The sequence below is a fragment of the Saimiri boliviensis genome, chromosome 8, assembly GCF_048565385.1.
Source record: "Saimiri boliviensis isolate mSaiBol1 chromosome 8, mSaiBol1.pri, whole genome shotgun sequence".
NCBI classification, from domain to species: domain Eukaryota; kingdom Metazoa; phylum Chordata; class Mammalia; order Primates; family Cebidae; genus Saimiri; species Saimiri boliviensis.
The window spans coordinates 106,670,387-106,692,225 of record NC_133456.1 but is presented as its reverse complement, the minus strand read 5'-3'; the positions used below and the strand labels follow the sequence as shown (position 1 = coordinate 106,692,225).

General features: G+C 45.9%; 1 protein-coding gene across 10 annotated transcripts in view; it reads right to left on the bottom strand.

Annotated features, from left to right (window-relative positions):
- Positions 1-21,049, bottom strand: part of DCLRE1C (DNA cross-link repair 1C) — a 37,466-nt gene extending 16,417 nt beyond the window's left edge. Inside the window, exons 1-9 of one of the 10 annotated variants that reach the window (XM_074404996.1) lie at positions 20,793-20,878; positions 18,721-18,772; positions 16,392-16,443; positions 12,738-12,822; positions 6,195-6,254; positions 2,928-2,983; positions 1,788-1,889; positions 473-545; positions 150-290 (exon numbers count right to left, since the gene is read on the bottom strand). In XM_074404996.1, the coding sequence (XP_074261097.1) occupies positions 150-290; positions 473-545; positions 1,788-1,889; positions 2,928-2,983; positions 6,195-6,254; positions 12,738-12,822; positions 16,392-16,443; positions 18,721-18,745 (594 nt within the window). In that variant the 5' untranslated portion in view covers positions 18,746-18,772; positions 20,793-20,878. Of the gene's footprint in view, positions 1-149; positions 291-472; positions 546-1,787; positions 1,890-2,927; positions 2,984-6,194; positions 6,255-12,737; positions 12,823-16,391; positions 16,444-18,720; positions 18,773-20,792 lie in introns of those variants that run through there. The other 9 variants (XM_074404992.1, XM_003930624.4, XM_074404993.1 and 6 more) reach the window with 9 other exon arrangements.
- Between the last annotated feature and the right edge of the window lie 790 nt (positions 21,050-21,839).

Sequence of the window (21,839 nt, the reverse complement as noted above, 5' to 3'; positions counted from 1 at the left end):
CTACTCCGGAGGCCGAGGCAGGAGAATCGCTTGAAACTGGGAGGTGGAGGTTGCAGTAAGCCAAGATTGTGCCATTACACTACAGCCTAGGTGAAAGAACAAGACTCCATCTCAAAAAAAATGAATGACTAGTCCAACAGTCACCATACCTGGACTCCAAATTCTTCACTAAGGTTGGTGAATAAATATTCATAGCCATAAGCTGCCTTGCAGTTCAGCCACACAACATGGTACGGGCTCCGAGTGATCCAGCTTCCAACCAGCTCCAAGATTCCACTTAAACACTCCTCCTAGACAGCATTTTAAAGAGACATTTAACAGGTGGAGAGCCACACATAGCCTTTTCCTTCCCAACATTCACAGGTACTCACACCAATGGAGACAATTAGGACCTGACCTGTCACCCTACAAACTTCCTACTAAAAATATTGCCATGCCCAGATTATCACCCTCTTTCTCCAAGCAGACTTACCCGACTTGGAATTTGGAAAAATCTTGGATCAAAGAAAGTAGTATCTAAATAAACACTGTGGATGTCTTTGACTCTGAAAAGAAAAAAGTAATTGATGTTAGCCATCCAATGTGACATAAATTATGTATAACTTTTTTTGGGGGGGTGGCGGGAGATGGAGTCTCCCTCTGTTGCTCAGGCTGAAGTTCAGTGGCACCATCTCAGCCTTCTGCAACCTCTGCCTCCTCGGTTCAAGCGATTCTCCTACCTCAACCTCCCAAGTAGCTGGGATCACAGGTGTATGCCACCACTCCTGGCTAATTTTTCTAATTTTTAGTAGAGACAGGCATTCAATGTGTTGACCATGCTGGTCTCAAACTCCTGACTTCAAGTGATCCATCCACCTCGGCTTCCCAAAGTGCAGGGATTAAAGGGGTTGGCTACCACGCTTTGCCAATTATGTGTAACATTTAAGCTCTCAGCTATTTTACAGGGTGTTACATTCCTTTTGGAATTTTTTTGTTAATATTGTTGGGAAGTGATTTCCACACAAAAAAAATTTAAAAAATATTGAATAAATGATCTACTGAATTTTGACAAACTCATTGTAACTACTACCCTAATCAAAACAGAGAACATCCCATTACCCCACTTCAAGGAGAAAAATTTGTTCTACTATTACAAATATTATAATCAAGTTTGATTTTTAATAGAAACAAAGGTTTATGTTTAGTGGGAAAAGAACAACTTTTTTTTTTTAAAAAGGATTTCACTCTGTCATCCACTCTGGAGTGCAGTGGCACGACCTCAGCTCACTGCAACCTCCACCACCCAGGTTTAAGCGATTCTCCTGCCTCAGCCTCCCAAGTAGCTGGGACTATAGGAGTACACCATCATGCCTGGTTAATTTTGTATTTTCAGTAGAGACGGTGTTTCGCCATGTTGCCCAGGCTGGTCAAAACAGTCCTCGGCCGCTTGTACAGTTCTTGAGGGTATGACTGAATAAAGCTTTATTGTTTTGACTGGGTGTGGTGGCTCATGCCTGTAATCCCAGCACTCTGAGAGGCCAAGGCAGAAAGATCACCTGAGTCAGGAGTTCAAGACAAATCTGGCCAACGTGGTGAAACCCCAACTCTACTAAAAATACAAAATTAGCTGGTTATGGTGGCACAGACCTATAAATCCAGCTACTTGGGAGGCTGCAGCAGGACAATCACTTCAACTCTCTGGAGGCAGAGGTTGCAGTGAGCTGAGATCGTGCCACTGCACTCCAGCCTAGGTGACAGAGCAAGACTCCGACTCAAAAAGAAAAACAGAACTGTACGAGGCCCAGTACCTGCCCCCAGAGTGCAGAAGCTCCATTCTAGCGGCTTCTCCTTTTGCCAATCTGAAGTCTCCTGTGTACAAGACCGTTCCATTATTGCCCTGAAATAAAAACCTGAAAAGGAAATATATCTCAGTGACTTCTGAGTCTCACATAAAATCTCAATAAAGCAAATACATGCGAGATGCATGGTAAATGCTTCCTGCAAACATATCCATTATGGTACGATGGTAATGGAATCCCACGATAATTAGAATCTCATGGTAATTAGAACCACACCAGGCACTCGGCTGCTACCGCTTCCCTTGGGTAGAAAACAGTAACAGAATGGAGATGCTACCCAGTTTGTAACAGATGTTCTCTGTGATATGTTAGCACTTTCAATTATATGTTGAGATCATTCTTGCTTACGGAGAGAGAAATCCACGTGATGATAAACTACAAGGTCACTGGAGAAAGAGCTGCTGAAGACTTCCACTTATTTATTTATTTACAAGCGTCTTGCTCTGTCCCCCAGGCTGGAATGCAATGGCACAATCTTGGCCACCTGCAACCTCCGCCTTCTAGGTTCAAGCAATTCTCTGCCTCAGCCTTCCGAGTAACTGGGACTACGGGGGCGTGCCACCACACCCAGCTAATGTTTACATTTTTTGTAAAGACAGGGTTTCACCATATTGGCCAGGCCGGTCTTGAACTCTTGACCTCAAACGATGCACCTGTCTCAGCCTCCCAAAGTGCTAGGATTACAGGCGTGAGCCCCCATGCCTGGCCATGAAGATTTGCACTTTATAAGAAAATCATGTTTCAAATCTGATCTTCACCTCAGTCCCCTAGCTCAATTTGGGAACAAATGTATTTTAAATGGCTAGGAAAATAATCAAATCTTCCTAAATATATTATTATTATTATTATTTTAAAGACAGGGTCTCAGTCTGCTGCCCAGGCTGCAGTACACTGACATGACTGGCTCACTGCAGCCTCCAACTCCCAAGCTCAAGCAGTCCTCCCACCTCAGCCTCCCAAAGCACTGGGATTAGAGACATGAACCATTGCACCCAGATCCCTATTAATTTTAGACCCTAAAAATTTATTTCTACAAATACAGTATGTATCTGCATATAATAAAATGACAAAATAAATGAGCCCCCTTACATAACTGATCCCGGGCAGTGACCAGCTGGTAAAAGAGTCACGACAATCTCTTCCTTCTAAAAAGAAAATAAAGAAAAATCAGTAATGGAAGCAGTGATCATCAGGTCCTACCTCAACAAAGCCCTCCTTCAGAGAACACATTTATGTACCTCCTAAGAATGTGCCTTTTCTCCCAATTTCCTCACTCTCCAAGTCCTAGAAAAAAGTGGAATCCTTGTCCACTTAATACAGTTGCCATAAGACTAATTTCACCACTAGTTACAGAACCAAGAGAAATGAAAACCGATGGCTACACAAAAATGTGCGTTAGTGTTCACAGCAGCATTCTTCACGCTAGCCACAAGGTGGAGTCAGTTCAAATGTCTATCAGCTGAAGAATGAATCAGCAAAATGTGGCCTAGCCATACAATGAAATATTATTTGGCCATAAAAAGAACTGACACATGCTACAATGTGGATGACCCTTGAAAACATCCTCAGTGAAAGAAGCAAGATATGAAATGAACATATTATATGATTCCACTGATAGGAAATAGCCAGGATAGGTGAACCCACGGAGAGAGCGAATCAAATACAGTAGTGGTTGCCAGGGGTTAGGGAAGGAGAAAAGAGGGAGTGATTCCAGTCAGTACAGGATTTCTCCCTTAGGGGGCTGAAAATATTCTGAAATTGACTATGGTGATGGATACACAAGTCTGTGACTCTGACTTCCATTTCAATAAAGTTATTTAACAATTTTTAAAGCCTGGGCCTGGCGCCGTGGCTTACACCTGTAATTCCAGCACTTTGGGAGGCCGAGGCAAGCAAATCCCTTGAGGTCAGGAGTTCAAGACCAGTCTGGCCAACATGGTGAAACCCTGCCTCTACTAAAAATACAGAAATTAGCGGGGCGTGGTGGTGGGCATCTGTACTCTGAGCTACTTGGGAGGCTGAGGCAAGAGAATCACTTGAACCCAGAAGGTGAGATTGCAGTGAGCTAAAATCGCACCACTGTACTCCAGTCTGGGTGACAGAGTGAGACTCAGTCACACACAAAAAAGACAAGTTTAAAGCCTCACGTCCTGGTCCCTATTTACAGTGCCCGTCATACTGTCCCGCAAAGGCAGAGCCTGCGGGCACTACTGCTTCTCCAGCCATTCTTTTTTTTTTTTTTTTTTTTTTTTTTTTTTGAGACGGAGTTTCGCTCTTGTTACCCAGGCTGGAGTGCAATGGCGCGATCTCGGCTCACCGCAACCTCCGCCTCCTGGGTTCAGGCAATTCTCCTGCCTCAGCCTCCTGAGTAGCTGGGATTACAGGCAGGCGCCACCATGCCCAGCTAATTTTTTGTATTTTTAGTAGAGACGGGGTTTCACCATGTTGACCAGGATGGTCTCGATCTCTTGACCTCGTGATCCACCCGCCTCGGCCTCCCAAAGTGCTGGGATTACAGGCTTGAGCCACCGCGCCCGGCCCCTCTCCAGCCATTCTTAAGTCGGGACAGCTCTGCACACAAAGGTGTGCTGCTCAATGACAGTGACCCCTCATGGAAGACTCTGTTCATTACGGGCGACCCTTTCCAACGGCTCTCCCCCTGGTTGGAGCTGGATAAACAACGCACAAAAGCCATGCGCACACACGAAGAAACACAAAAAATCAGAGTGGTGGGCAAGACTGCTCAAAAGCCTGCCTGCTGTTGGCCCCCCAGCTTGGGGAATGCCTTCCACCAATATCCCTGATTGTGACAAGGCCAGAAGCCAATCACACTATTCCCCAGAAAAGCAGGCCAGGATGATATTTATCAAGGTCCATCTATCCGTTTTTTCCCCCCTTTTTAATCCTCCCTTAACTGGCTCTGTATCCTCCCTCAGGATAATCTGATGAGAGAAATACCTCAACTTTACCTGTCTGATCTTCTCCAAAGAAGAAATCTCTGAAAAGGTCAGTTTCTGTTCAGATCACATTCAAACAACACAAGACACCCTCAAAGTTAAACACGGCAAAGCGGTGTGCTATAATCAAGCTACCAAACAAATATTCACCAAAAGAGGAAAATACCTACTAGCTGTAAGATTTTTTTAAAAAGGGGCGGGGGGCATGTCTGTAGTCCTACTTACTATTAAAACCGTACATTCACAAAAGCACTACTTCAAAATTTAATGAGAAATACATGCTTTCCACTCGGCAGTGCCCCTGCTTTGAGTAAGGGTTCAGAAGAAAAATTGCAATATACGTGAATTTGCTGCAAAAATATTAACCACCATTTTAAATTCTGAACATTATAATAAACTCAGTAAATGTGACAATGACATCATGTAGTAATAACAACAACCAGGGTTCCCACCATAAGCACATAATAAGGAACAAATGTGACAAAAAATAAACCATGCCCAATCCTTTACAAATACAGGAGATAAACGTATCTCTGTTAAGAAGTGAATGTTCTTTTCCCTCCCCAAAATTGCTGTGTTGAAATCCTAACCCCCGAAGTGTTTTTCTTAGGAGGCCTGTGGGAGGTGATTAGTTGTTGAGGGTAGAGTGAATGTCATCACTGCCATGTGATGTCATCACTGCCCTTACAAAACAGGCCCAAGGGGGTTTGTTTGCCCCTTGACTGTGGGAGGACATAGAACAAAGACAGCACCTAAGAACCAGCAAGTGGCCGGGCACGGTGACTCCTGCCTGTCATCCCAGCACTTGGGGAGGCCAAGGTGGGTGGATCACTTCAGATCAGAAGTTCAAGACCAGTCTAGCCAACATGGTGAAACCCCCTATCTACTAAAAATAATTACTGGGCACTGGTTGCAGTGGTGGGCACCTGTAACCCCAGCTACTAGAGAGGGTGAAGCAGGAGAATCACCTGAACCAAGGAGGTGGAGATTGCAGTGAGCCAAGATCTCGCCATTGTACTCCAGCCTGGACTACAGAGTGAAGCTGTCTCACAAAAAAAGTAAAAAACCAGGAAGTGGACCCTCTCTGCCGGAGCCTGGATCTCGGACTTCCAGTCTCTAGAACCCTGAGTGATAAAGTGTCTGTTGTATAAGCCATTCAGTCTATGGTAGTTTTGTGAGTACAGCCCAAATGGACTTAGACAATCACAAATGGATTCTTTTTGCCTCTAAAACCCCACTCAATTACTAGACTTTTATTTATGGTTAAAGGAGTATTCAAAATCAAAGAGAAAGACTAAGGTGTAGCTGAAGGGTAGTGCATTTGACTGCAAAGTCAAAGAGGAAGATAAACAATCATTTTAGCACATTTAAAAAAAATCAATATTTAATATTTAGTTACCTCTCCTGATGCTTCATCCACTAAAGATATCTGGGTAGGAGTTTCGATTTCAATAGACATCTGTAAAAATAAAATAAGAGATCATGTAGTTTTTCATGACTTTACATGTCTTTGCCGTCTGAAACACAGAAACAGGGCAAAAAGAAATTTCAGATTGTCTACATAAACAATTCTGATTACGTCGTAATAAATATTCTAACAGTTTAAAAAAATGGTAAAGCAAAAACAATACGTGTCTTGAGGCAGATTTGGCAATATGTAGTAAATGCCTTATAAATGCATATAATGTGGGTCGGGCGTGTGGCCTCCCAAAGTGCCTGTAAGCCCGGCACTTTGGGAAGCCCAGGCAGGTGGATCACCTGAGGCCAGAAGTTCAAGACCAGCCTGACCAACATACAGAAACCCTGACCCTACTAAAAATAAAAGTTAGCCAGGCAGGGTGGCATATGCCTGTAATCCCAGTTACTCTCAAGGCCGAGGCAGGAGAATCACTTGAATCCAGGAGGTGGAGGTTGCAGTGAGCCGAGATCAGGCCATTGCACTCGAGCCTGGGCAACTCCGTCTCAAAAACAAAACAAAACAAAACAAAACAAAAAGTGTATAATCCTTTGATACAACAATTCTATTTCCATGAATTCATTTTTCCTCCTTCATCTCCCCATCCCTACCACTATCATTCCCCTCTCCCTCTGAATTTTGAGTCTTTGTAAAAACACGTGGTCATGTGTCCTGTGTATAAATAGGTTTGTGCCTCAGAATGGGTCCATGACAAGGATGCTTCGTACACTTGTTCTTTTTTTTTAGACCAAGTGTCGATCTGTGGCTCAGGCTGGAGTGCAGTGGTGTGATCTTGGCTGACTGCAATCACCACCTCCCAGGTTCATGCAATTCTCCTGCCTCAGCCTCCCAAGTAGCTGAGGTGACAGGTGCCTGTGATTACGCAAGGCTAATTTTTTGTATTTTTAGTAGAGATAGGGTTTCATCATATTGGCCAGGCTGGTCTCAAAACTCCTGACCTAAAGTGATCCACCCACCTCGTCTTTCCAAAGTACTGGGATTACAGACATGAGCCACCCAACCCAGCCTCATGTACCCATTCTAAGTGCTGCAGAACTCTTGCTGATGTATTTCCCCCTGCCACCAGAACAGAGACTAGCACATTAGAGACATTCGGTAACTATCTGACGAATGGATCAGTGTGATTTTTCAACTTTTTAGTCCACTAATGTCCCAAAATGTACAGTGTCTAAGGTTTGGATGTTAAAATATTTTTCTATTTCTGCAATAAAACATCTTATTCATGATTCACTATTTAATACTGCTAGATTCAGTTATTATCTTCATGAAGATTCTCACATGTTCATGTATGAAATGGCTTTTTTCATATTTACTGTTTTTGAGATATGGTCTCATTGTTGCCCAGGCTGGAATTCAGTGGCACAAACACAGCTCACTGTAGCCTGGGACTCTTGGGCTCAACCTCATCCTCCCTCCTCAGCCTCCCTAGTAGCTGAGACTATAAGTGTGTGCTTCCATGCCTAATTTTTTAATTTTTGTAGAGATGTGGTCTATGTTTCCAGGCTGGTCTCAAACTCCTCGGTTCAAGCAATCCTTCCGCCTTGGCCTCCCACAGTGCTGGGATTATAGGTATATGCGTCATCTCTTTGGCTACCAAAGTTAAGCTGCTTATCTTTCTATCATTTCCTACAACAACTCATCTAATATATGGATTATTTCTTTTTTGAACATTTGGTAAAATGCACCTATAAAACCATCTGGACCAGAGGCTTTTTAAAAAATAAAATCCTTGATAATTGTTTACATTTCTTTGTCACCCAGGCTGAAGTACAGGGGCACGATCTTGGCTCACTGCAACCTCTGCCTCCCGGGTTCAAGTGATTCGCCTGCCTCAGGCTCCTGAGTGGCTGGGATTACAGGTGCCAGCTAATTTTTGTATTTTTAGTAGAGATGGGATTTCACCAAGTTGGCCAGGCTGGTCTCAAACTCCTGATCTCAGATGATCGGCCTGCCTCCGCCTCCCAAAGTGCTGGGACAACAGGCATGAGTCTCCAACACCTGACCCTTGTTTACAGTTCTGTAATGGTTACTGATGTACTCAAGTTTCCTACTCTTCTTGCCTCAGCTTTGTATTTTTCTATTTTTCCAGATATTTATCTACTTTGTCTAAATTATCAAATAGACTAGCATATTTAATTTTGTAAAAAAACGGGATTGCTGTGTTAGTAGTTATTTTTCCTTTGTATTCTTCTGTATTGTTATATGCATTTTTGCTGGGAAAAAAAAAAAAAAAAGTCAGGCCAGGCACGGTGGCTCACACCTGTAATCCCAGCACTTGGGGAGGTCAAGGATGGTAGATCACTTGAGGTCAGGAGTTCGAGACCAGCCTAGCCAACATGGTAAAATTTCGTCTCTACTAAAATTACAAACATTAGCCTGGTGTGGTGGTGGGCACCTTTAATCCTAGCTACTTGGGAGGCCAAGTGAGAAGAATCACCTGAACCCAGGAGGTAGAGGTTGCAGTAAGCTGAGATCACGCCACTACACTCCAGGCTGGGAGACAGAGGGACACTCCATTTAATTAAAAAAAAAAAAAAAAAAAAAAAATCAATCTTGGCAGAAATTGCTCTTTCCAGAACCAGCTTTTAATTTTGTTAATCCTCTTTTATTTTCTACTGTAGTGGTTAGTCTGTATACCTTAAACCGCTGCTTTTACCTTTATTCTTTCTTTCCTTAGGTTTGCTTTGTTCTTCCAATTCAATCTTACTGAGTTGAAGATTTCTTTCATTTACTTTTGAGATGGAATCTCGCTCTGTCTTCCAGGCTGGGGTGCAGTGGCATAATCTCAGCTCGCTGCAACCTCCACCTCCCGGATTCAAACAAATTTCCTGCCTCAGCATACCAAACAGCTGCTACAGGTGACTACCACCATGCCCGGCAAATTTTTCTATTTTTAATAGAGATGAAGTTTCGCCATATTGGCCAAGCTGGTCTCAAACTCCTGACCTCAGGTGATCCGCTTGCCTTGGCCTCCCAAAGCACTGGGATTACAGGCATGAGCCACAGTGCCCAGCCTCTTTTCTAATATATCAATTTAAGGCTATCAATTTACCTTCACGTGCAAATTTAGCTATGTTTCACACAGTGACACGCCACATTTCCACTGTCCATCAGCTCCTTCCCCTCCCTACCATCGAGACGGAGTCTTGCTCTGTCAGCCAGGCTGGAGTGCAACGGTGCCATATCAGCTCACTGCAATCTCCACCTGCTGGGCTGAAGTGATTCTCCTGCCTCAGCCTCCTGAGTAGCTGGTTAATACCAGGCACCTGCCACCACGCCTGGTTAAGTTTTGTATTTTTAGTAGAGACGGGGTTTCACCATGTTGGCCAGGCTGATCTCAAACTCCTAACATCATGATCAACCCGCCTCGGCCTCCCAAAGTGTTGGGATTACAGGCGTGAGCCACAGCGCCAGCCTCCTCTTTTTTTTGAGACACGCTCTGTGTTAGCCAGCCTGGAGTGCAGTGGTGCAATCACGGCTTGCTGTATCCTCAAACTTCTCGGCTCAAGTGATTTTTCTGCCTCAGCCTTCTGAGTGGCTGAGACTACAGGCACACACTACCATACCAGGCTAATTTTTAAGGTTTTTGTTTTTTAAAGACATGGGGACTTGCTGTGTTGCCCAGGCTGGTTTCAAACTCCTAGATTCACACGATCTTCCCACCCCAGCCTCCTGAAGTGCTAGGATTAACACGTGAGCCCCCCAAGCCTGGCCACGTCAGTTCTACATATTACGTTTTATTTATTGTACAATTTCCTTTTTAACCTAAGGGTTAGTTATTGTACCCATTTAGTTTCCATGTGTCTGGGAACATTTTAGCTGTCCCTCTGTTTCTGATCTCCAGTATCACCGCATTCTTTTGTGACACAGGACATGGTCAGTTTCTGTAAATGCCATGGATACCCCAAAGTATTGTCTTCTCCACTGAGTATAAAGTTCTGTTTATCTGTCCACATTTATACGTTTTCTGCATCTTCACTTATTCCCTGCCTCCTCCTTTTTTCAGCATCTCGGAGGAGCGTGTTAAGCTCTCCAGTGACAACTGTTGATTTCCTATTTCTCGCCCTGATTCTGCGGTGGCCTTGTACCATGCCAACTCATCTATGCTGGAACTATCTGCTAGAAACCCTTTCCATGTTGTTGCCCAAAAGAAACATTCAGACAGCAGACGTGAACTAGCAGGATACTTTTAGTGCTCTGAAGGGCACCAGAAATGGTACCAGCACTGTTGACCTTCTGGCTTAACTCAGAGACTTGGGCAGGGCCACAGCCATGCCAGCTTCTGCTAGGTGCGCCTCTGTGAAGCTTCCGAGTCCTGGGGCAGGTCCAGGTGCCTCAGAGCCAAAGCAGGAGACCCGTGCTATTGAGGCTGGAGGAAGTGGGAGACAGAAGGGGGTTTCCGGCTGTCCTCCCAGGCTCAGTGGGCCATTGTGCATTCCAATTTGTCTCTGCTCTCCTCCGTTTCTCTTCCAGCTTTCCTTCCTGACTGCTGGCCAGGGTGAGTAGTAGCAACTTCCAGCCAAATGCCAGAGACAAGCGGGACAGCCTTGCTGTTGTGACTGCTCTGCAGAGGGAGGGAGACCCCCTTCCCAATCAAAGGTCAGGTAGTGAGGACGATACCAAGCATGAAAACACATGTGCACATATGTGTGTGCACATACACACACTGAGAGGATGAGAAGAAAGCCTCTGTCACATGACAGCACTTTCGGGGAGGGCAGTGTAGTCCCTAAGCTGGAGACAGAAGTGTCTCCTGCGGCTTGAGAAAGAGTAGGAGCAAGCAACCCTTTCCAGTGTGGTTCAGGGTGGGCCTGGGTATGCCTGGTTTAATCTTCACAGTGCTAAGGCGGGCAGAGGCCTTTACGTCAGCTTGCCCAAATGTGGGCGGGGGGAAGTGCTGGTCTTGACAGCTACAAGCAATTCAACAACAAACAGAGGCCAGGGGCAGTGGCTCACACCTGTAATCCCAGCACTTTGGGAGGCAAAGGCGGGCGGACTACCTGAGGTTAGCAGTTCTTAAAGACCAGCCTGGCCAACATGGCAAAAGTTCATCTCTACTAAAAAAAAAAAAAAATACAAAAATTAGCGAGGCGTGGTGATGCAGGCCTCTAAGCCTAGCTACTAGGGAGACTGAGGCAGGAGAATTGCTTGAACCTGTTAGGCAGAGGTTGCAGTGAGCAGAGATCACGCCACCGCACTCCAGCCTGGGTGACAGAGTGAGACTGTCTCAAAAAAAAAAAAAAGCAGACTCTTTGTGACACTTGGGACAAACTGCTCTCCCAACTCCCACAAAGATTTAAGACCTACTCCACATAATGAACTCACATTCTGTTTACTACGGTTCTCCTCATATTAAGCACTGGGTGACAGGGTCTCACAGTTTCGACTTCAGCTGGAGGCTGTTTTGTCAACTGCGCATACGTCCGTATGACCCGTGGGTAACACCCTCCTCCACCCTAGCTTCTTTTACCGTCTACTTTCTCTGATATAAAAACTGCCACTCCGGCACTTTTGGCTTCTAATTGCTTAGTGATTTTTTCCCCTTTTCCTTCCCCCCAAGTTTTATTTTTCAACCTATATTTATCCTTGTTTTATTTATGTCTCTTGTAGACTAATACTGATGTATTTGTCTAATCTTTTTTTTTTTTTTTTTGGAGATGGAGTCTCGCTCTGTCATCCAGGCTGGAGTACAACGGTGTGATCTCAGCTCCTCTCACTGCAACCTCTGCCTCCCAGGTTCAAGCAATTCTCCTGCCTCAGCCTACCGAGTAGCTGGGATTACAGGCACTTCCACCACACCCAGCTAATTTTTTTTATTTTTAGTAGAAATGGGGTTTCACCCTATTGGCCAGGCTGGTCTCCAACTGACTTCAAGCGATCTGCCCACCTCAGCCTCCAGAAGTGCTGGGATTACAGGCGTGAGCCACTGTGCCCAGCCAGATTTGTCTAATTTTTTTTTTTAACTTAAACTGAGAATTTGTCTTTTGATCAAAGGTAGAATTAAATCCTTTCCTATATATAGAAATTACTGTTAAAATCAGACTTTTTCTGCCTACTTTGCATTTTCTATACACCAGACTTTTTTCTCCCCTTGACTACCTCACATTAGACAAATGCATTTTGTTCTGCCAAATGGAAAGTTACCCATTCAGCCAAGCGCGGTGGCTCACACATGTAATCCCAGCACTTTGGGAGGCCGAAGCAGGCAGATCCTCAGGTCAGGAGATCGAGACCAACCTGGCTAACACAGTGAAACCTCATCTCTACTAAAAATCCAAAAAAATTGGCCAGGCATGGTGGCATGCACCTGTAGTCCCAGCTACTTGGGAGGCTGAGGCAGGAGAATCACTTGAACCAAGGCGGCAGAGAATGCAGCGAGGCGAGATCAGGCCACTGCACTCCAGCCTGAGCAACAGAGCGAGACCCTGTCTCAAAAAGAAGAAAAAAAAAAAAAAGAAAACTTACAATTCGTTTCTCCCAAAATCTGTATTTCGGGTTAGTTAACAGTAACTCCTTAGTCACAGGTGAACAGTATAGGCAAACTTTCAAGCTGAAAGGAAAAAAGAAAACACTTTCAATACAATCCAAAATGAGCCATTTTTGTGACTCGGAAATCTATTTCATCATACATCAGTGTTCTGTAATAATTCAGAAATTATGCTGGCACAGAATTTGTGAGAGTCACTTCCAGCATACCTATGCCCACCATTTCAGTGCCATCAGGAGCACAAGGCATGAGTGGAAGTACAGTGTTCCCTGGACCTCCTCCAACAACCATCCGTCACCACTGTTACTTAGAAATGCATGCTTGCATGTGACAGGTGTGCCTGGAAAGGTAACGCCACACATTACGCTACCTCTGGAAAAGGTGTGCTGGGAACAGAAACTTCTGCTTTTTACTCTATATGTCTATTTTTTTTTTTTGAGACTGAGTCTCTGTCACCCAGGCTGGAGTGCAATGGCACAATCTCGGCACACTGTAATCTCTGCCTCCCAGGTTCAAGTGATTCTTCTGTCTCAGCCTCCTGATTAGCTGGAACTGCAGGTGCGTACCATGATGCCTGGCCAATGTTTGTATTTTTGTAGAGATGAGATTTCACCATGTTGGCCAGGCTGACCTTGGGTGATATGCCTGCCTCGACCTCCCAAAGTGATAAAATTACAGGGGTGAGCCACCAAGCCCAGCCTTTTTTTTTAATGAAAAGAAATTAATTTCATACTAAACTTTTAAAATGTAATGTTATCATTTAGAGGTTAGGAATACAGTCCATGGCAGAATGAATTTTCCAAAGATGGTCACACAATGATATACCCCATCCATACATGCTCTCGTTACAAAATAGATATTAAAATTCCTCCACTGACCGGAGGGGTCTATGTTCCCTCCCCTTGAACCTGGGCAGTTTTCTGCAATGACCTTTCCTACAGAATGTGGTGGAAGTTACTGCGTGGCTTTTGAGGTTAGATCTCTAGGCACCATATCTTCCTTACGGCTTTCTCTTAGGACACACACTTTTTAACCCTGGGTCTCCATTTTAACACTTCTGGCTATCCTGACGGACGCATGCTAAAGAGACTTTTTGGTGGGGGAGTGGGGGCTTGCTCTGTCACCCAGGCTGGAGTGCAAGTGATCCTCCCACTTCAGGAGCCTGAGCAGCTGGGACTAAAGCACACGTCACCACACCTGGCTAATTTTTCATAGTTTCTGTAGAGAAAAGGTCTCCCTGTGTCATCCCGGCTAGTTTCAAACTCCCAGGCTCAAGTTGTCCTCCCACTTCACTTCCCAAAGTGCTGGGATGAGTAGCCTGAGCCACCATGCCTGGCGTAAAGAGACAGAGATAGAGATGCCTAACGCGTGTAATCCCAACACTTTGGGAGGCTGAGGCAGGCCAATTATTTGAGGTCAGGAGTTTGAGACCAGCCTGGCCAACATGGTGAAAACCTCTCTCTACCAAAAGTACAGAAAGTATATGGGTGTATACTTTAATCCCAGCTACTTGGGTGGCTGAGGAAAGAGAATCACTTGAACCCAGAAGGCAGAAGCTGCAGTAAGTTGAGATCGTGCCACTGCACTCCAGCCTGGGAGACAGAGCAAGACCCTGTTGCAAAAATAAATAAATAAATAAATAAATAAAAATAAAATAAAAAATAAAAAATTATAGGCCAGGTGCAGAGGCTCATGTCTGTAATCCCAGTGCTTTGGGAGGCCAAAATGGGAAGATTACTTGAAGCCAGGAGTTTAAACCCAGCCTGGGCAACATGGTAACACCCTGACTCTCCAAAAAAAAAAAGAAAAAAAAGAATTGAACTAAGAAATACACAGTGCCCAGATATGGTAAGTATTCAATAAATATTAGCTATCATTATTAAGAACAAAGACTAGTGCTATTGATTAGCAGAGAAACCGGACATCCAGTGGCCCTTTACAAATACGTATCTTGAGAACTGGGAATTTAGATTTAGGCAGTGGCTACAAGAAAAGCATCTAATAGTTCAGCTTTAAGAAAATACCCGGTACTGTATGACCCTTTACAATGGAGCAGCCATTCTCTCTCACCTACTCTTACACAAATAACAAGGAATGAGTTACTGCTGTACCCAACAGCATAGATGAATCACACAAACATAATGTTAGGTAAAATAAAACAAATATAAAAGAGCCTATTTGGGGCTGGTGCCACTGGCTCACATCTGCAATTCCAGCCCTTCAGGAGGCTGAGGCAGGAAGATTGCTTGAGGCCAGGAGTTCGAGATCAGCCTGGCCGACATAGCAAAACTCCATCTCTTTTAAAAGACTTTATTTGGTATGATTCCATTTATATAAAGTTCACAAACAGCCAAAGCTAATCCATGATGATAAAAGTCAGAAGAGAGGTTATCTTTGGGAGGAGGGAAAGACTGGGGAGGAAGCAAAGGTCTGGGATATTGGTACTGTTCTATTTCTTAATCTGAGTGAAGCTACACAAATGCATTCACTTTGTAAAAGACTATCGTTAGGCCGGGCGCGGTGGCTCAAGCCTGTAATCCCGGCACTTTGGGAGGCCGAGGTAGGTGGATCACGAGGTCGAGAGATTGAGACCATCCTGGTCAACAAGGTGAAACCCGGTCTCTACTAAAAATACAAAAAATTAGCTGGGCATGGTGGCACGTGCCTGTAATCCCAGCTACTCAGGAGGCTGAGGCAGGAGAATTGCCTGAACCCAGGAGGCGAAGGCTGCGGTGAGCCGAGATCGCACCATTGCACTCCAGCCTGGGTAACAAGAGCGAAACTCCGTCTCAAAAAAAAAAAAAAGAAAAAAAAAAGACTATCGTTAGATGTATGTACTTTTCTGTACAGATATTATCTCTTAATTAAAATGTTTGCTTTGTAATCCCAGCTATTTGGGAGGCTGAGGCAGGAGAACTGCTTGAAATGGGACCCTGTTGCAGTGAGCCGAGATTGTGTCACTGCACTCCAGCATGGGCTACAGAGTGAGACTCCATCACACACACAAAAAAATGTTTGCTTAAAAACACACACATGGGACCGGGTGCGGTGGCTCATGCCTGTAATCCCAGCACTTTGGGAGGCTGAGGCGGGTGGATCACCTGAGGTCGAGAGCTCAAGACCAGCCTGACTCAACATGATGAAACCCTATCTCTACCAAAAATACAAAAATTAGCTGGGTGTAGTGGCATGTGCCTGTAGTCCCAGCTACTTAGGAGGCTGAGACAGAGGAATTGCCTGAACCCAGGAGACAGGGTTGCAGTGAGCCAAGACGGTGCCATTGCACTCCAACCTCAGTGACAGAGCAAGACTCCATCCCCCACAAAAAAACCACACATGGCTGGGCACAGTGGTTCACATCTGTAATCCCAGCACTTTGCGAGGCTTGGCTGAGATGGTAAAACCTCGTCTCTACTAAAAATACAAAAATTAGGAGGGTGCAGTGCAGGTGCCTGTAATCCCAGCTACTCAGGAGGCTGAGGCAGGAGAATAGCTTGAACCTGGGAGACGAAGGTTGCAGTGAGCCAAGATCATGTCACTGCACTCTAGCCTCAGTGACAGAGCAAGACTCCATCTAAAACACACACACACACACACACACACACACACACACACGTAGAAAAATAAATTACCTGCACTCCAGCCTTCTTTTCAAGGCAGGGGCTCTTAATCCCTTCATGTGATCTAAAAACATAAGAACCAAAATTCATAAATGTTATTTTCCAGAGGATTACTTGGCCCAGAGGAAACAGTTGTCTACTTTTTCAGCTTCCTTTTAAGAAAAAAACCTATGAGGATTGCTTTTATAAGAATGGATTCACATGGGCTATGGGCTCTGTCTTCTGCAAGTGAAGAATCCGTCTGAGAACAGGACAGGCTGGCGGTCTCTGAGCCATGGAGATCAATTTTAAAAGAGTGATTCTCTGCATCATAGGGCAGTTTAAAATCACTTTGGGCAGCCACACAAGAAAGCGATACGCTTCTAGCCCTCCACTCTCCTACTTCATTTCAATCCAACCATCCTTCCAGCCTCCCTCTGTGTTACCCAATCACTTCCTGCCACTTAAATCAGTCTATCTAGAAATTCAAGCCCATGACCACGAAATCAGCTAGGAAATCACTCAGGAGCAGAATAAGTGTTTCATCATTTTTTCAGCCTACTGTGATGATGGATTGAAAGGAAAATATTACTATCCACAAAGACTTGCTCCATAGCCTTCCACATTAACAGGCATAGAAAAGTAACACTGAGATTAGTACTCTAAGTATGTCATGCATTCCAATATATTCTGAATCTTTAGCACGTAAAGGCCTAGACAACAATGACTAAACACTTCTTATTTGTTTAATTAAACCAGCTGGGTGTGGTGGCTCATGCCTGTAATCCCAGCACTTTGGGAGGCTGAGGCGAGCGGATCATCCGAGGTTAGAAGTTTGAGACCAACCTGGCCAACATGGTGAAACCCCATCTCTACTAAAAACACAAAAATTAGCTGGGCATGGTAGCAAGTGCCTGTAATCCCAGCTACCTGGGAGGCCTAGGCAGGACAATCACTTGAACACGGGAGGTAGAGGGTGCAGTGAGCCAAGATCACACCACTGCACTCCAGCCTGGGCCACAGAGTACAACTTCATCTCAAAAACAAACAAGAATGATAAATTGTTTAGCTAAACCAAACCCGTTCTAATTACCACCAGCACCACCACAAACAAGCACATCCTCAATTTATGTGTGGCTATCATTAGACTATCATTAGGGAAAACAGAGCAGTCACCCCACGTCACTGGGCAGCCCTTGACTGGATACATTCCTCCAGGAGAGTCCACCTGTGTCCCAGTGGGTGAATTCCCTCAAGGTATACCTGGTCCAGTCTTTTAGGGCCTATGGGTGTATCGGGGGGCAGGACTCTCCATAACTGGAGTTTCCAAAGTTTCTGCCACAGCAAAGAGGAGGCTGGATCTGGACTCTGCTCGATGCTCCCACACTGACTAACTAAGCAGGCAGCACCCCACATGGTCACCATGATCCCTCCTCCTCACCACCCCAAGGGCCCTTCCAACTGGTGGTCAGAAGCACTGGGTGAGTCTGCTTTGTGCTGCTGGACCTGCACCCAGGGTCTCCTTTTCCAGGGATGTTTTCCTTTTCCTTGGCCACAATGAATTATCTGAAGTTGCCCCGTCAGGGGGATTTCCCCAACCCTGGGCCACTGTCTCAGGCCTCAGGCCTTGGGTCTCAGGTGTCTTCTCATCTTCCAGAACTTACTGATGATACTTAGTAAAGCCCACCTGAGCACAGCAGTGGCTTCCGGATGGCCCACAAATAAGCATCAGGTGGGTCCATGGCCTACTCTGAATTATATCAAAATACGATGTGGGGCTGGATGACAGTGCCTCAAACTTGTCATCCCAGCACTTTGGGAGGCTAAGGCGGGTGGACCACTTGCCCCCGAGAAGTTCTATACTAGCCTTGGTAACATGGTGAAACCCCATCTCTATAAAAATACAAAAATTAGCCAGGCATGACAGCGCATGCCTGTAGACCCAGCTACTCAGGTGGGAATGTTTGCTGAGGTGGGAGGATTACTTGAGTCCAGGAGGTGGAGGCTGCAGTGAGCTGTGATCCTGCCACTGCACTCCAGCAATGGGCGACACAGAAAACCCTGTCTTGAAAAGGAAAAAAAAAAAGTGATGTGGATGGGTTTTTATGCATTTTTTCTAGCAAAAGAGTTCATACGGTTTCTCCTGCTCGAGCTGCTGTAACAAGATACCACAGATACCATAGCTGGCCTTCACACCAACCCTATGAAGAAAGGCAGTGTTTTGGTTGCTTTATATACCAGAAAAGTATTTCTCACAGTTCAGGAAGCTGCGAAGTCCAAGATCAAGGTGCAGGACGATTTGGCTTTTGGGAAGGGCATGTTTCCTAACTTACAGACAGCCACCTTCTCACTGTGCACTCACATGGCTTTCCTTCGTACGGATGCATGAAGACAGAGTGCCCTTTCTCTTCCTCCTGTTGTAAGGGCAATAATCGTATCCCAGTAGGATGCCACAGTATGACCTCACTTAAATTTAACTTCCTCCCAAAAGCCCCAGCCCCAAATACAGTCACTTTGGGGGTTAAGGCTTCGACATAGGAATTTTATGGAGATAGTCCATATCATAATTAAAGAAGCCTGTGTCCCAAAGAGTTTAAAAGGCAACAGAAGGCAATGTTAGAAACCTCCAAAAGCAGAAGTTGAGTTTCTGGCCCTTGATGAGTTTATGTGCTGGTTGAGTAAGCAGATCCACATGTGGTTAGAGAACAAAAAAAGTTGTTATGGACTGTTCAACAGCAACAGAGTCCATTCTCCCTTAATGCACAAACTGATGGTCGTGACTTCGCAAATTCCTTTAGAGGAATTATTTCTCCCAACTCACTAGTCCTGAATATGAAGTGCAAGCTTCTAAAGTATACTTTAATCCTGGCTAGCCCGTTCTGAGTTCAGGGACTCCAGGTGAGACTCGACACAAAAAGTACAAATAGGGGCATCCTCGTCCAGCAATGGATTCTCAATGAAAAACAAAACCAGAAATCTGCCAGGCACGGTGGCTCATGCTGGTAATCCTAGCACTTTGGGAGGCTAAGGTGGATGGATCACCTGATGGCCAGGAGTTCGAGACCAGCCTGACCTAGATGGCAAACCGCCGTGTGTACTAAAAACACAAAAATCAGCCGGGCATGGTGACTCACTCCTGTAGTCCCAGCTATTCAGGAGGCTCAGATAGGAAGATCCTTTGAGCCCAGGAGGTCAAAGCTGCAGTGAACAGAGAGCACGTGCCACTGCACTCCAGCCTGGGCAACGAAGGGAGACCTTGTCTCCAAAAAAAAAAAAAAGACGCTCAAAGAGGTGCATGGTGCTAATATGGCAACACACCAGAGGAGGTCCAGATTTTCCTCATTAAAGAGAAATCACTGGTGGCTTTGTGGAAAAAAAGCAGAGACATTTCCCAGAAGTAGTAATTTCAACAATTTATAGTCCAAGTGATTGATTCTACATACAAGACAATAGTTGGCCTTCACACCAATCCTGTGAGGAAAGGCAGTGTTTGGATACCTGCAATTTACTTTAAAACACTTTCCCATTGTGCATGTGCAGATGGGTTTGTTACACTGATTGACTCCACAGGGTAGCGGGAGCATCCTGCTCCAGTATTATGACACCGCCGGAGGCAGCAACTCCAGCAATGCAACTGATCATTTTCTCCAATTAATACTAATGGACGAGCTAATTAGCACAATGAGCATTAAAACTGTTTTCACTCGTAAAAGTTAGTGACTTACTTGCATAATAGAAGTGAAAATGAATAACGGTTGTGAAATTTGCTCCAATCTCTGCCTGGAGTATCCAGCCTCGAGCTCCTATGATTAACAGAGACACTCTAACCTTAATCCCCTAAATCGGTCCAGCTGTGAAAGGATCCAGCTGTAAAATCATAGCTGCTCTTCTGGTTGCCTGACACCATCTAGAAGGGTAAAATCCCGCCATCCTAGACGGGAGCAAAGCTTTTATACTGCATGCTGAGAGAACATCCAAAGGCCAGGGAGCCTGTACTTCATGGAGTTCTCAGGTGGGCTGTTTCATAATTGTGTGTGTCTGAGTGTGCCTGCATGCTAACCAATGTTTCAGGGTGTGGTCAAACGGATCTGAAACTTGTTTTCTTTATACAGGGTGGCGAGGCTCTGGGAGAAGAACTAACCCTCGCCCATCTCTAACCATCGGCCACCAGCAGAGCTACCAAGGGAACCTACTAGGAGTGCCCGATCAAGCTGGCTCGGGGCGCAACTGGCAGGCGCTGTTACGCCGCGATGCCCAGATCCGAAAATAGATGAAGCCTTTGAAAGGCTGAAGAGCCCGACGGAGACAAGGTGTGCTGGCCCCACCCTCGATGGCCTCCCACAGGCTGCAGGCCCTTGCTCCACGGCCGGGCCCTCTCGTCCTCTCTCCAGCCACCCGCGCCCTGGGAGCTGGCGACGCGCAGCACTCACTCACCCTTGTGGCAGTGGGACAGGAAGTAGGCGCGGGCCCTCAGGTTCTCCCTGTCGAAGCGGTCTATGGAGATGGTTGGATACTCGGCCATCTGTCCCTCGAAGCAACTCATAGTGCCACCAATACCAACGCCGTGAACCCCACACCCGCAGATGAAGCCCAGGCCTGCCCCTACCGCGGGGCCACTTCCGGGAAGCCGCGCGCCGCTTCGCCATTGGCCGGCCGAACGCAGCCGTGTCCAATGAGAGAAACCAGGAGACGGACGGCAGAGCCAAGGAGCTTCCGGTAGGGCTCTTCCGGTCGGGCTCCCGGCGCCAGCTGCCTGGAGTTTAAATCGCCCGCGCTGCGCTGCACGGGGTGGGCCCCGAGTCCCGCCCAGTGCAAAGCTCATTCCTGCCAGACGAACGCAGGTGTTGCTCTGGTTAGGCGTTGCCGGTGTCTGTGCAGGTGCAGTCGCGCGAACGGAACCCGAAACTTCCAGATCTGGCGGCCCCAGCCGATGAGGCGAGCGGGCTGCGGAGCTGCCTTTAGAAATCATTCTTGGAGGCCCGGCGTGGTGGCTCACGCCTGTAATCCCAGCACTTTGGGAGGCCGAGGCGGGTGGATCACGAGGTCAAAAGATCGAGACCATCCTGGTCAACAGATCGAGACCATCCTGGTCAACATGGTGAAACCCCGTCTCTACTAAAAATACAAAAAATTAGCTGGGCATGGTGGCACGTGCCTGTAATCCCAGCTACTCAGGAGGCTGAGGCAGGAGAATTGCCTGAACCCAGAAGGCGGAGGTGAGCCGAGATCGCGCCATTGCACTCCAGCCTGGGTAACAAGAGCGAAACTCCGTCTCAAAAAAAAAAAAAAAGAAAGAAAAGAAAAGAAATCATTCTTGGTTCCGCTTCCGTAGAAACCAGAGTTCAGTTCCCCCCTCTTTCTCTTCTCTTCCCAATTTCTAACCTTCTGGGGTAACCGTGCGGATTGTATGAGAAAGTTTGTATCTAACTCATGAGATTCCGTAACTATTAATTCTCTGTTCTGTTTATATAATCTACCAAC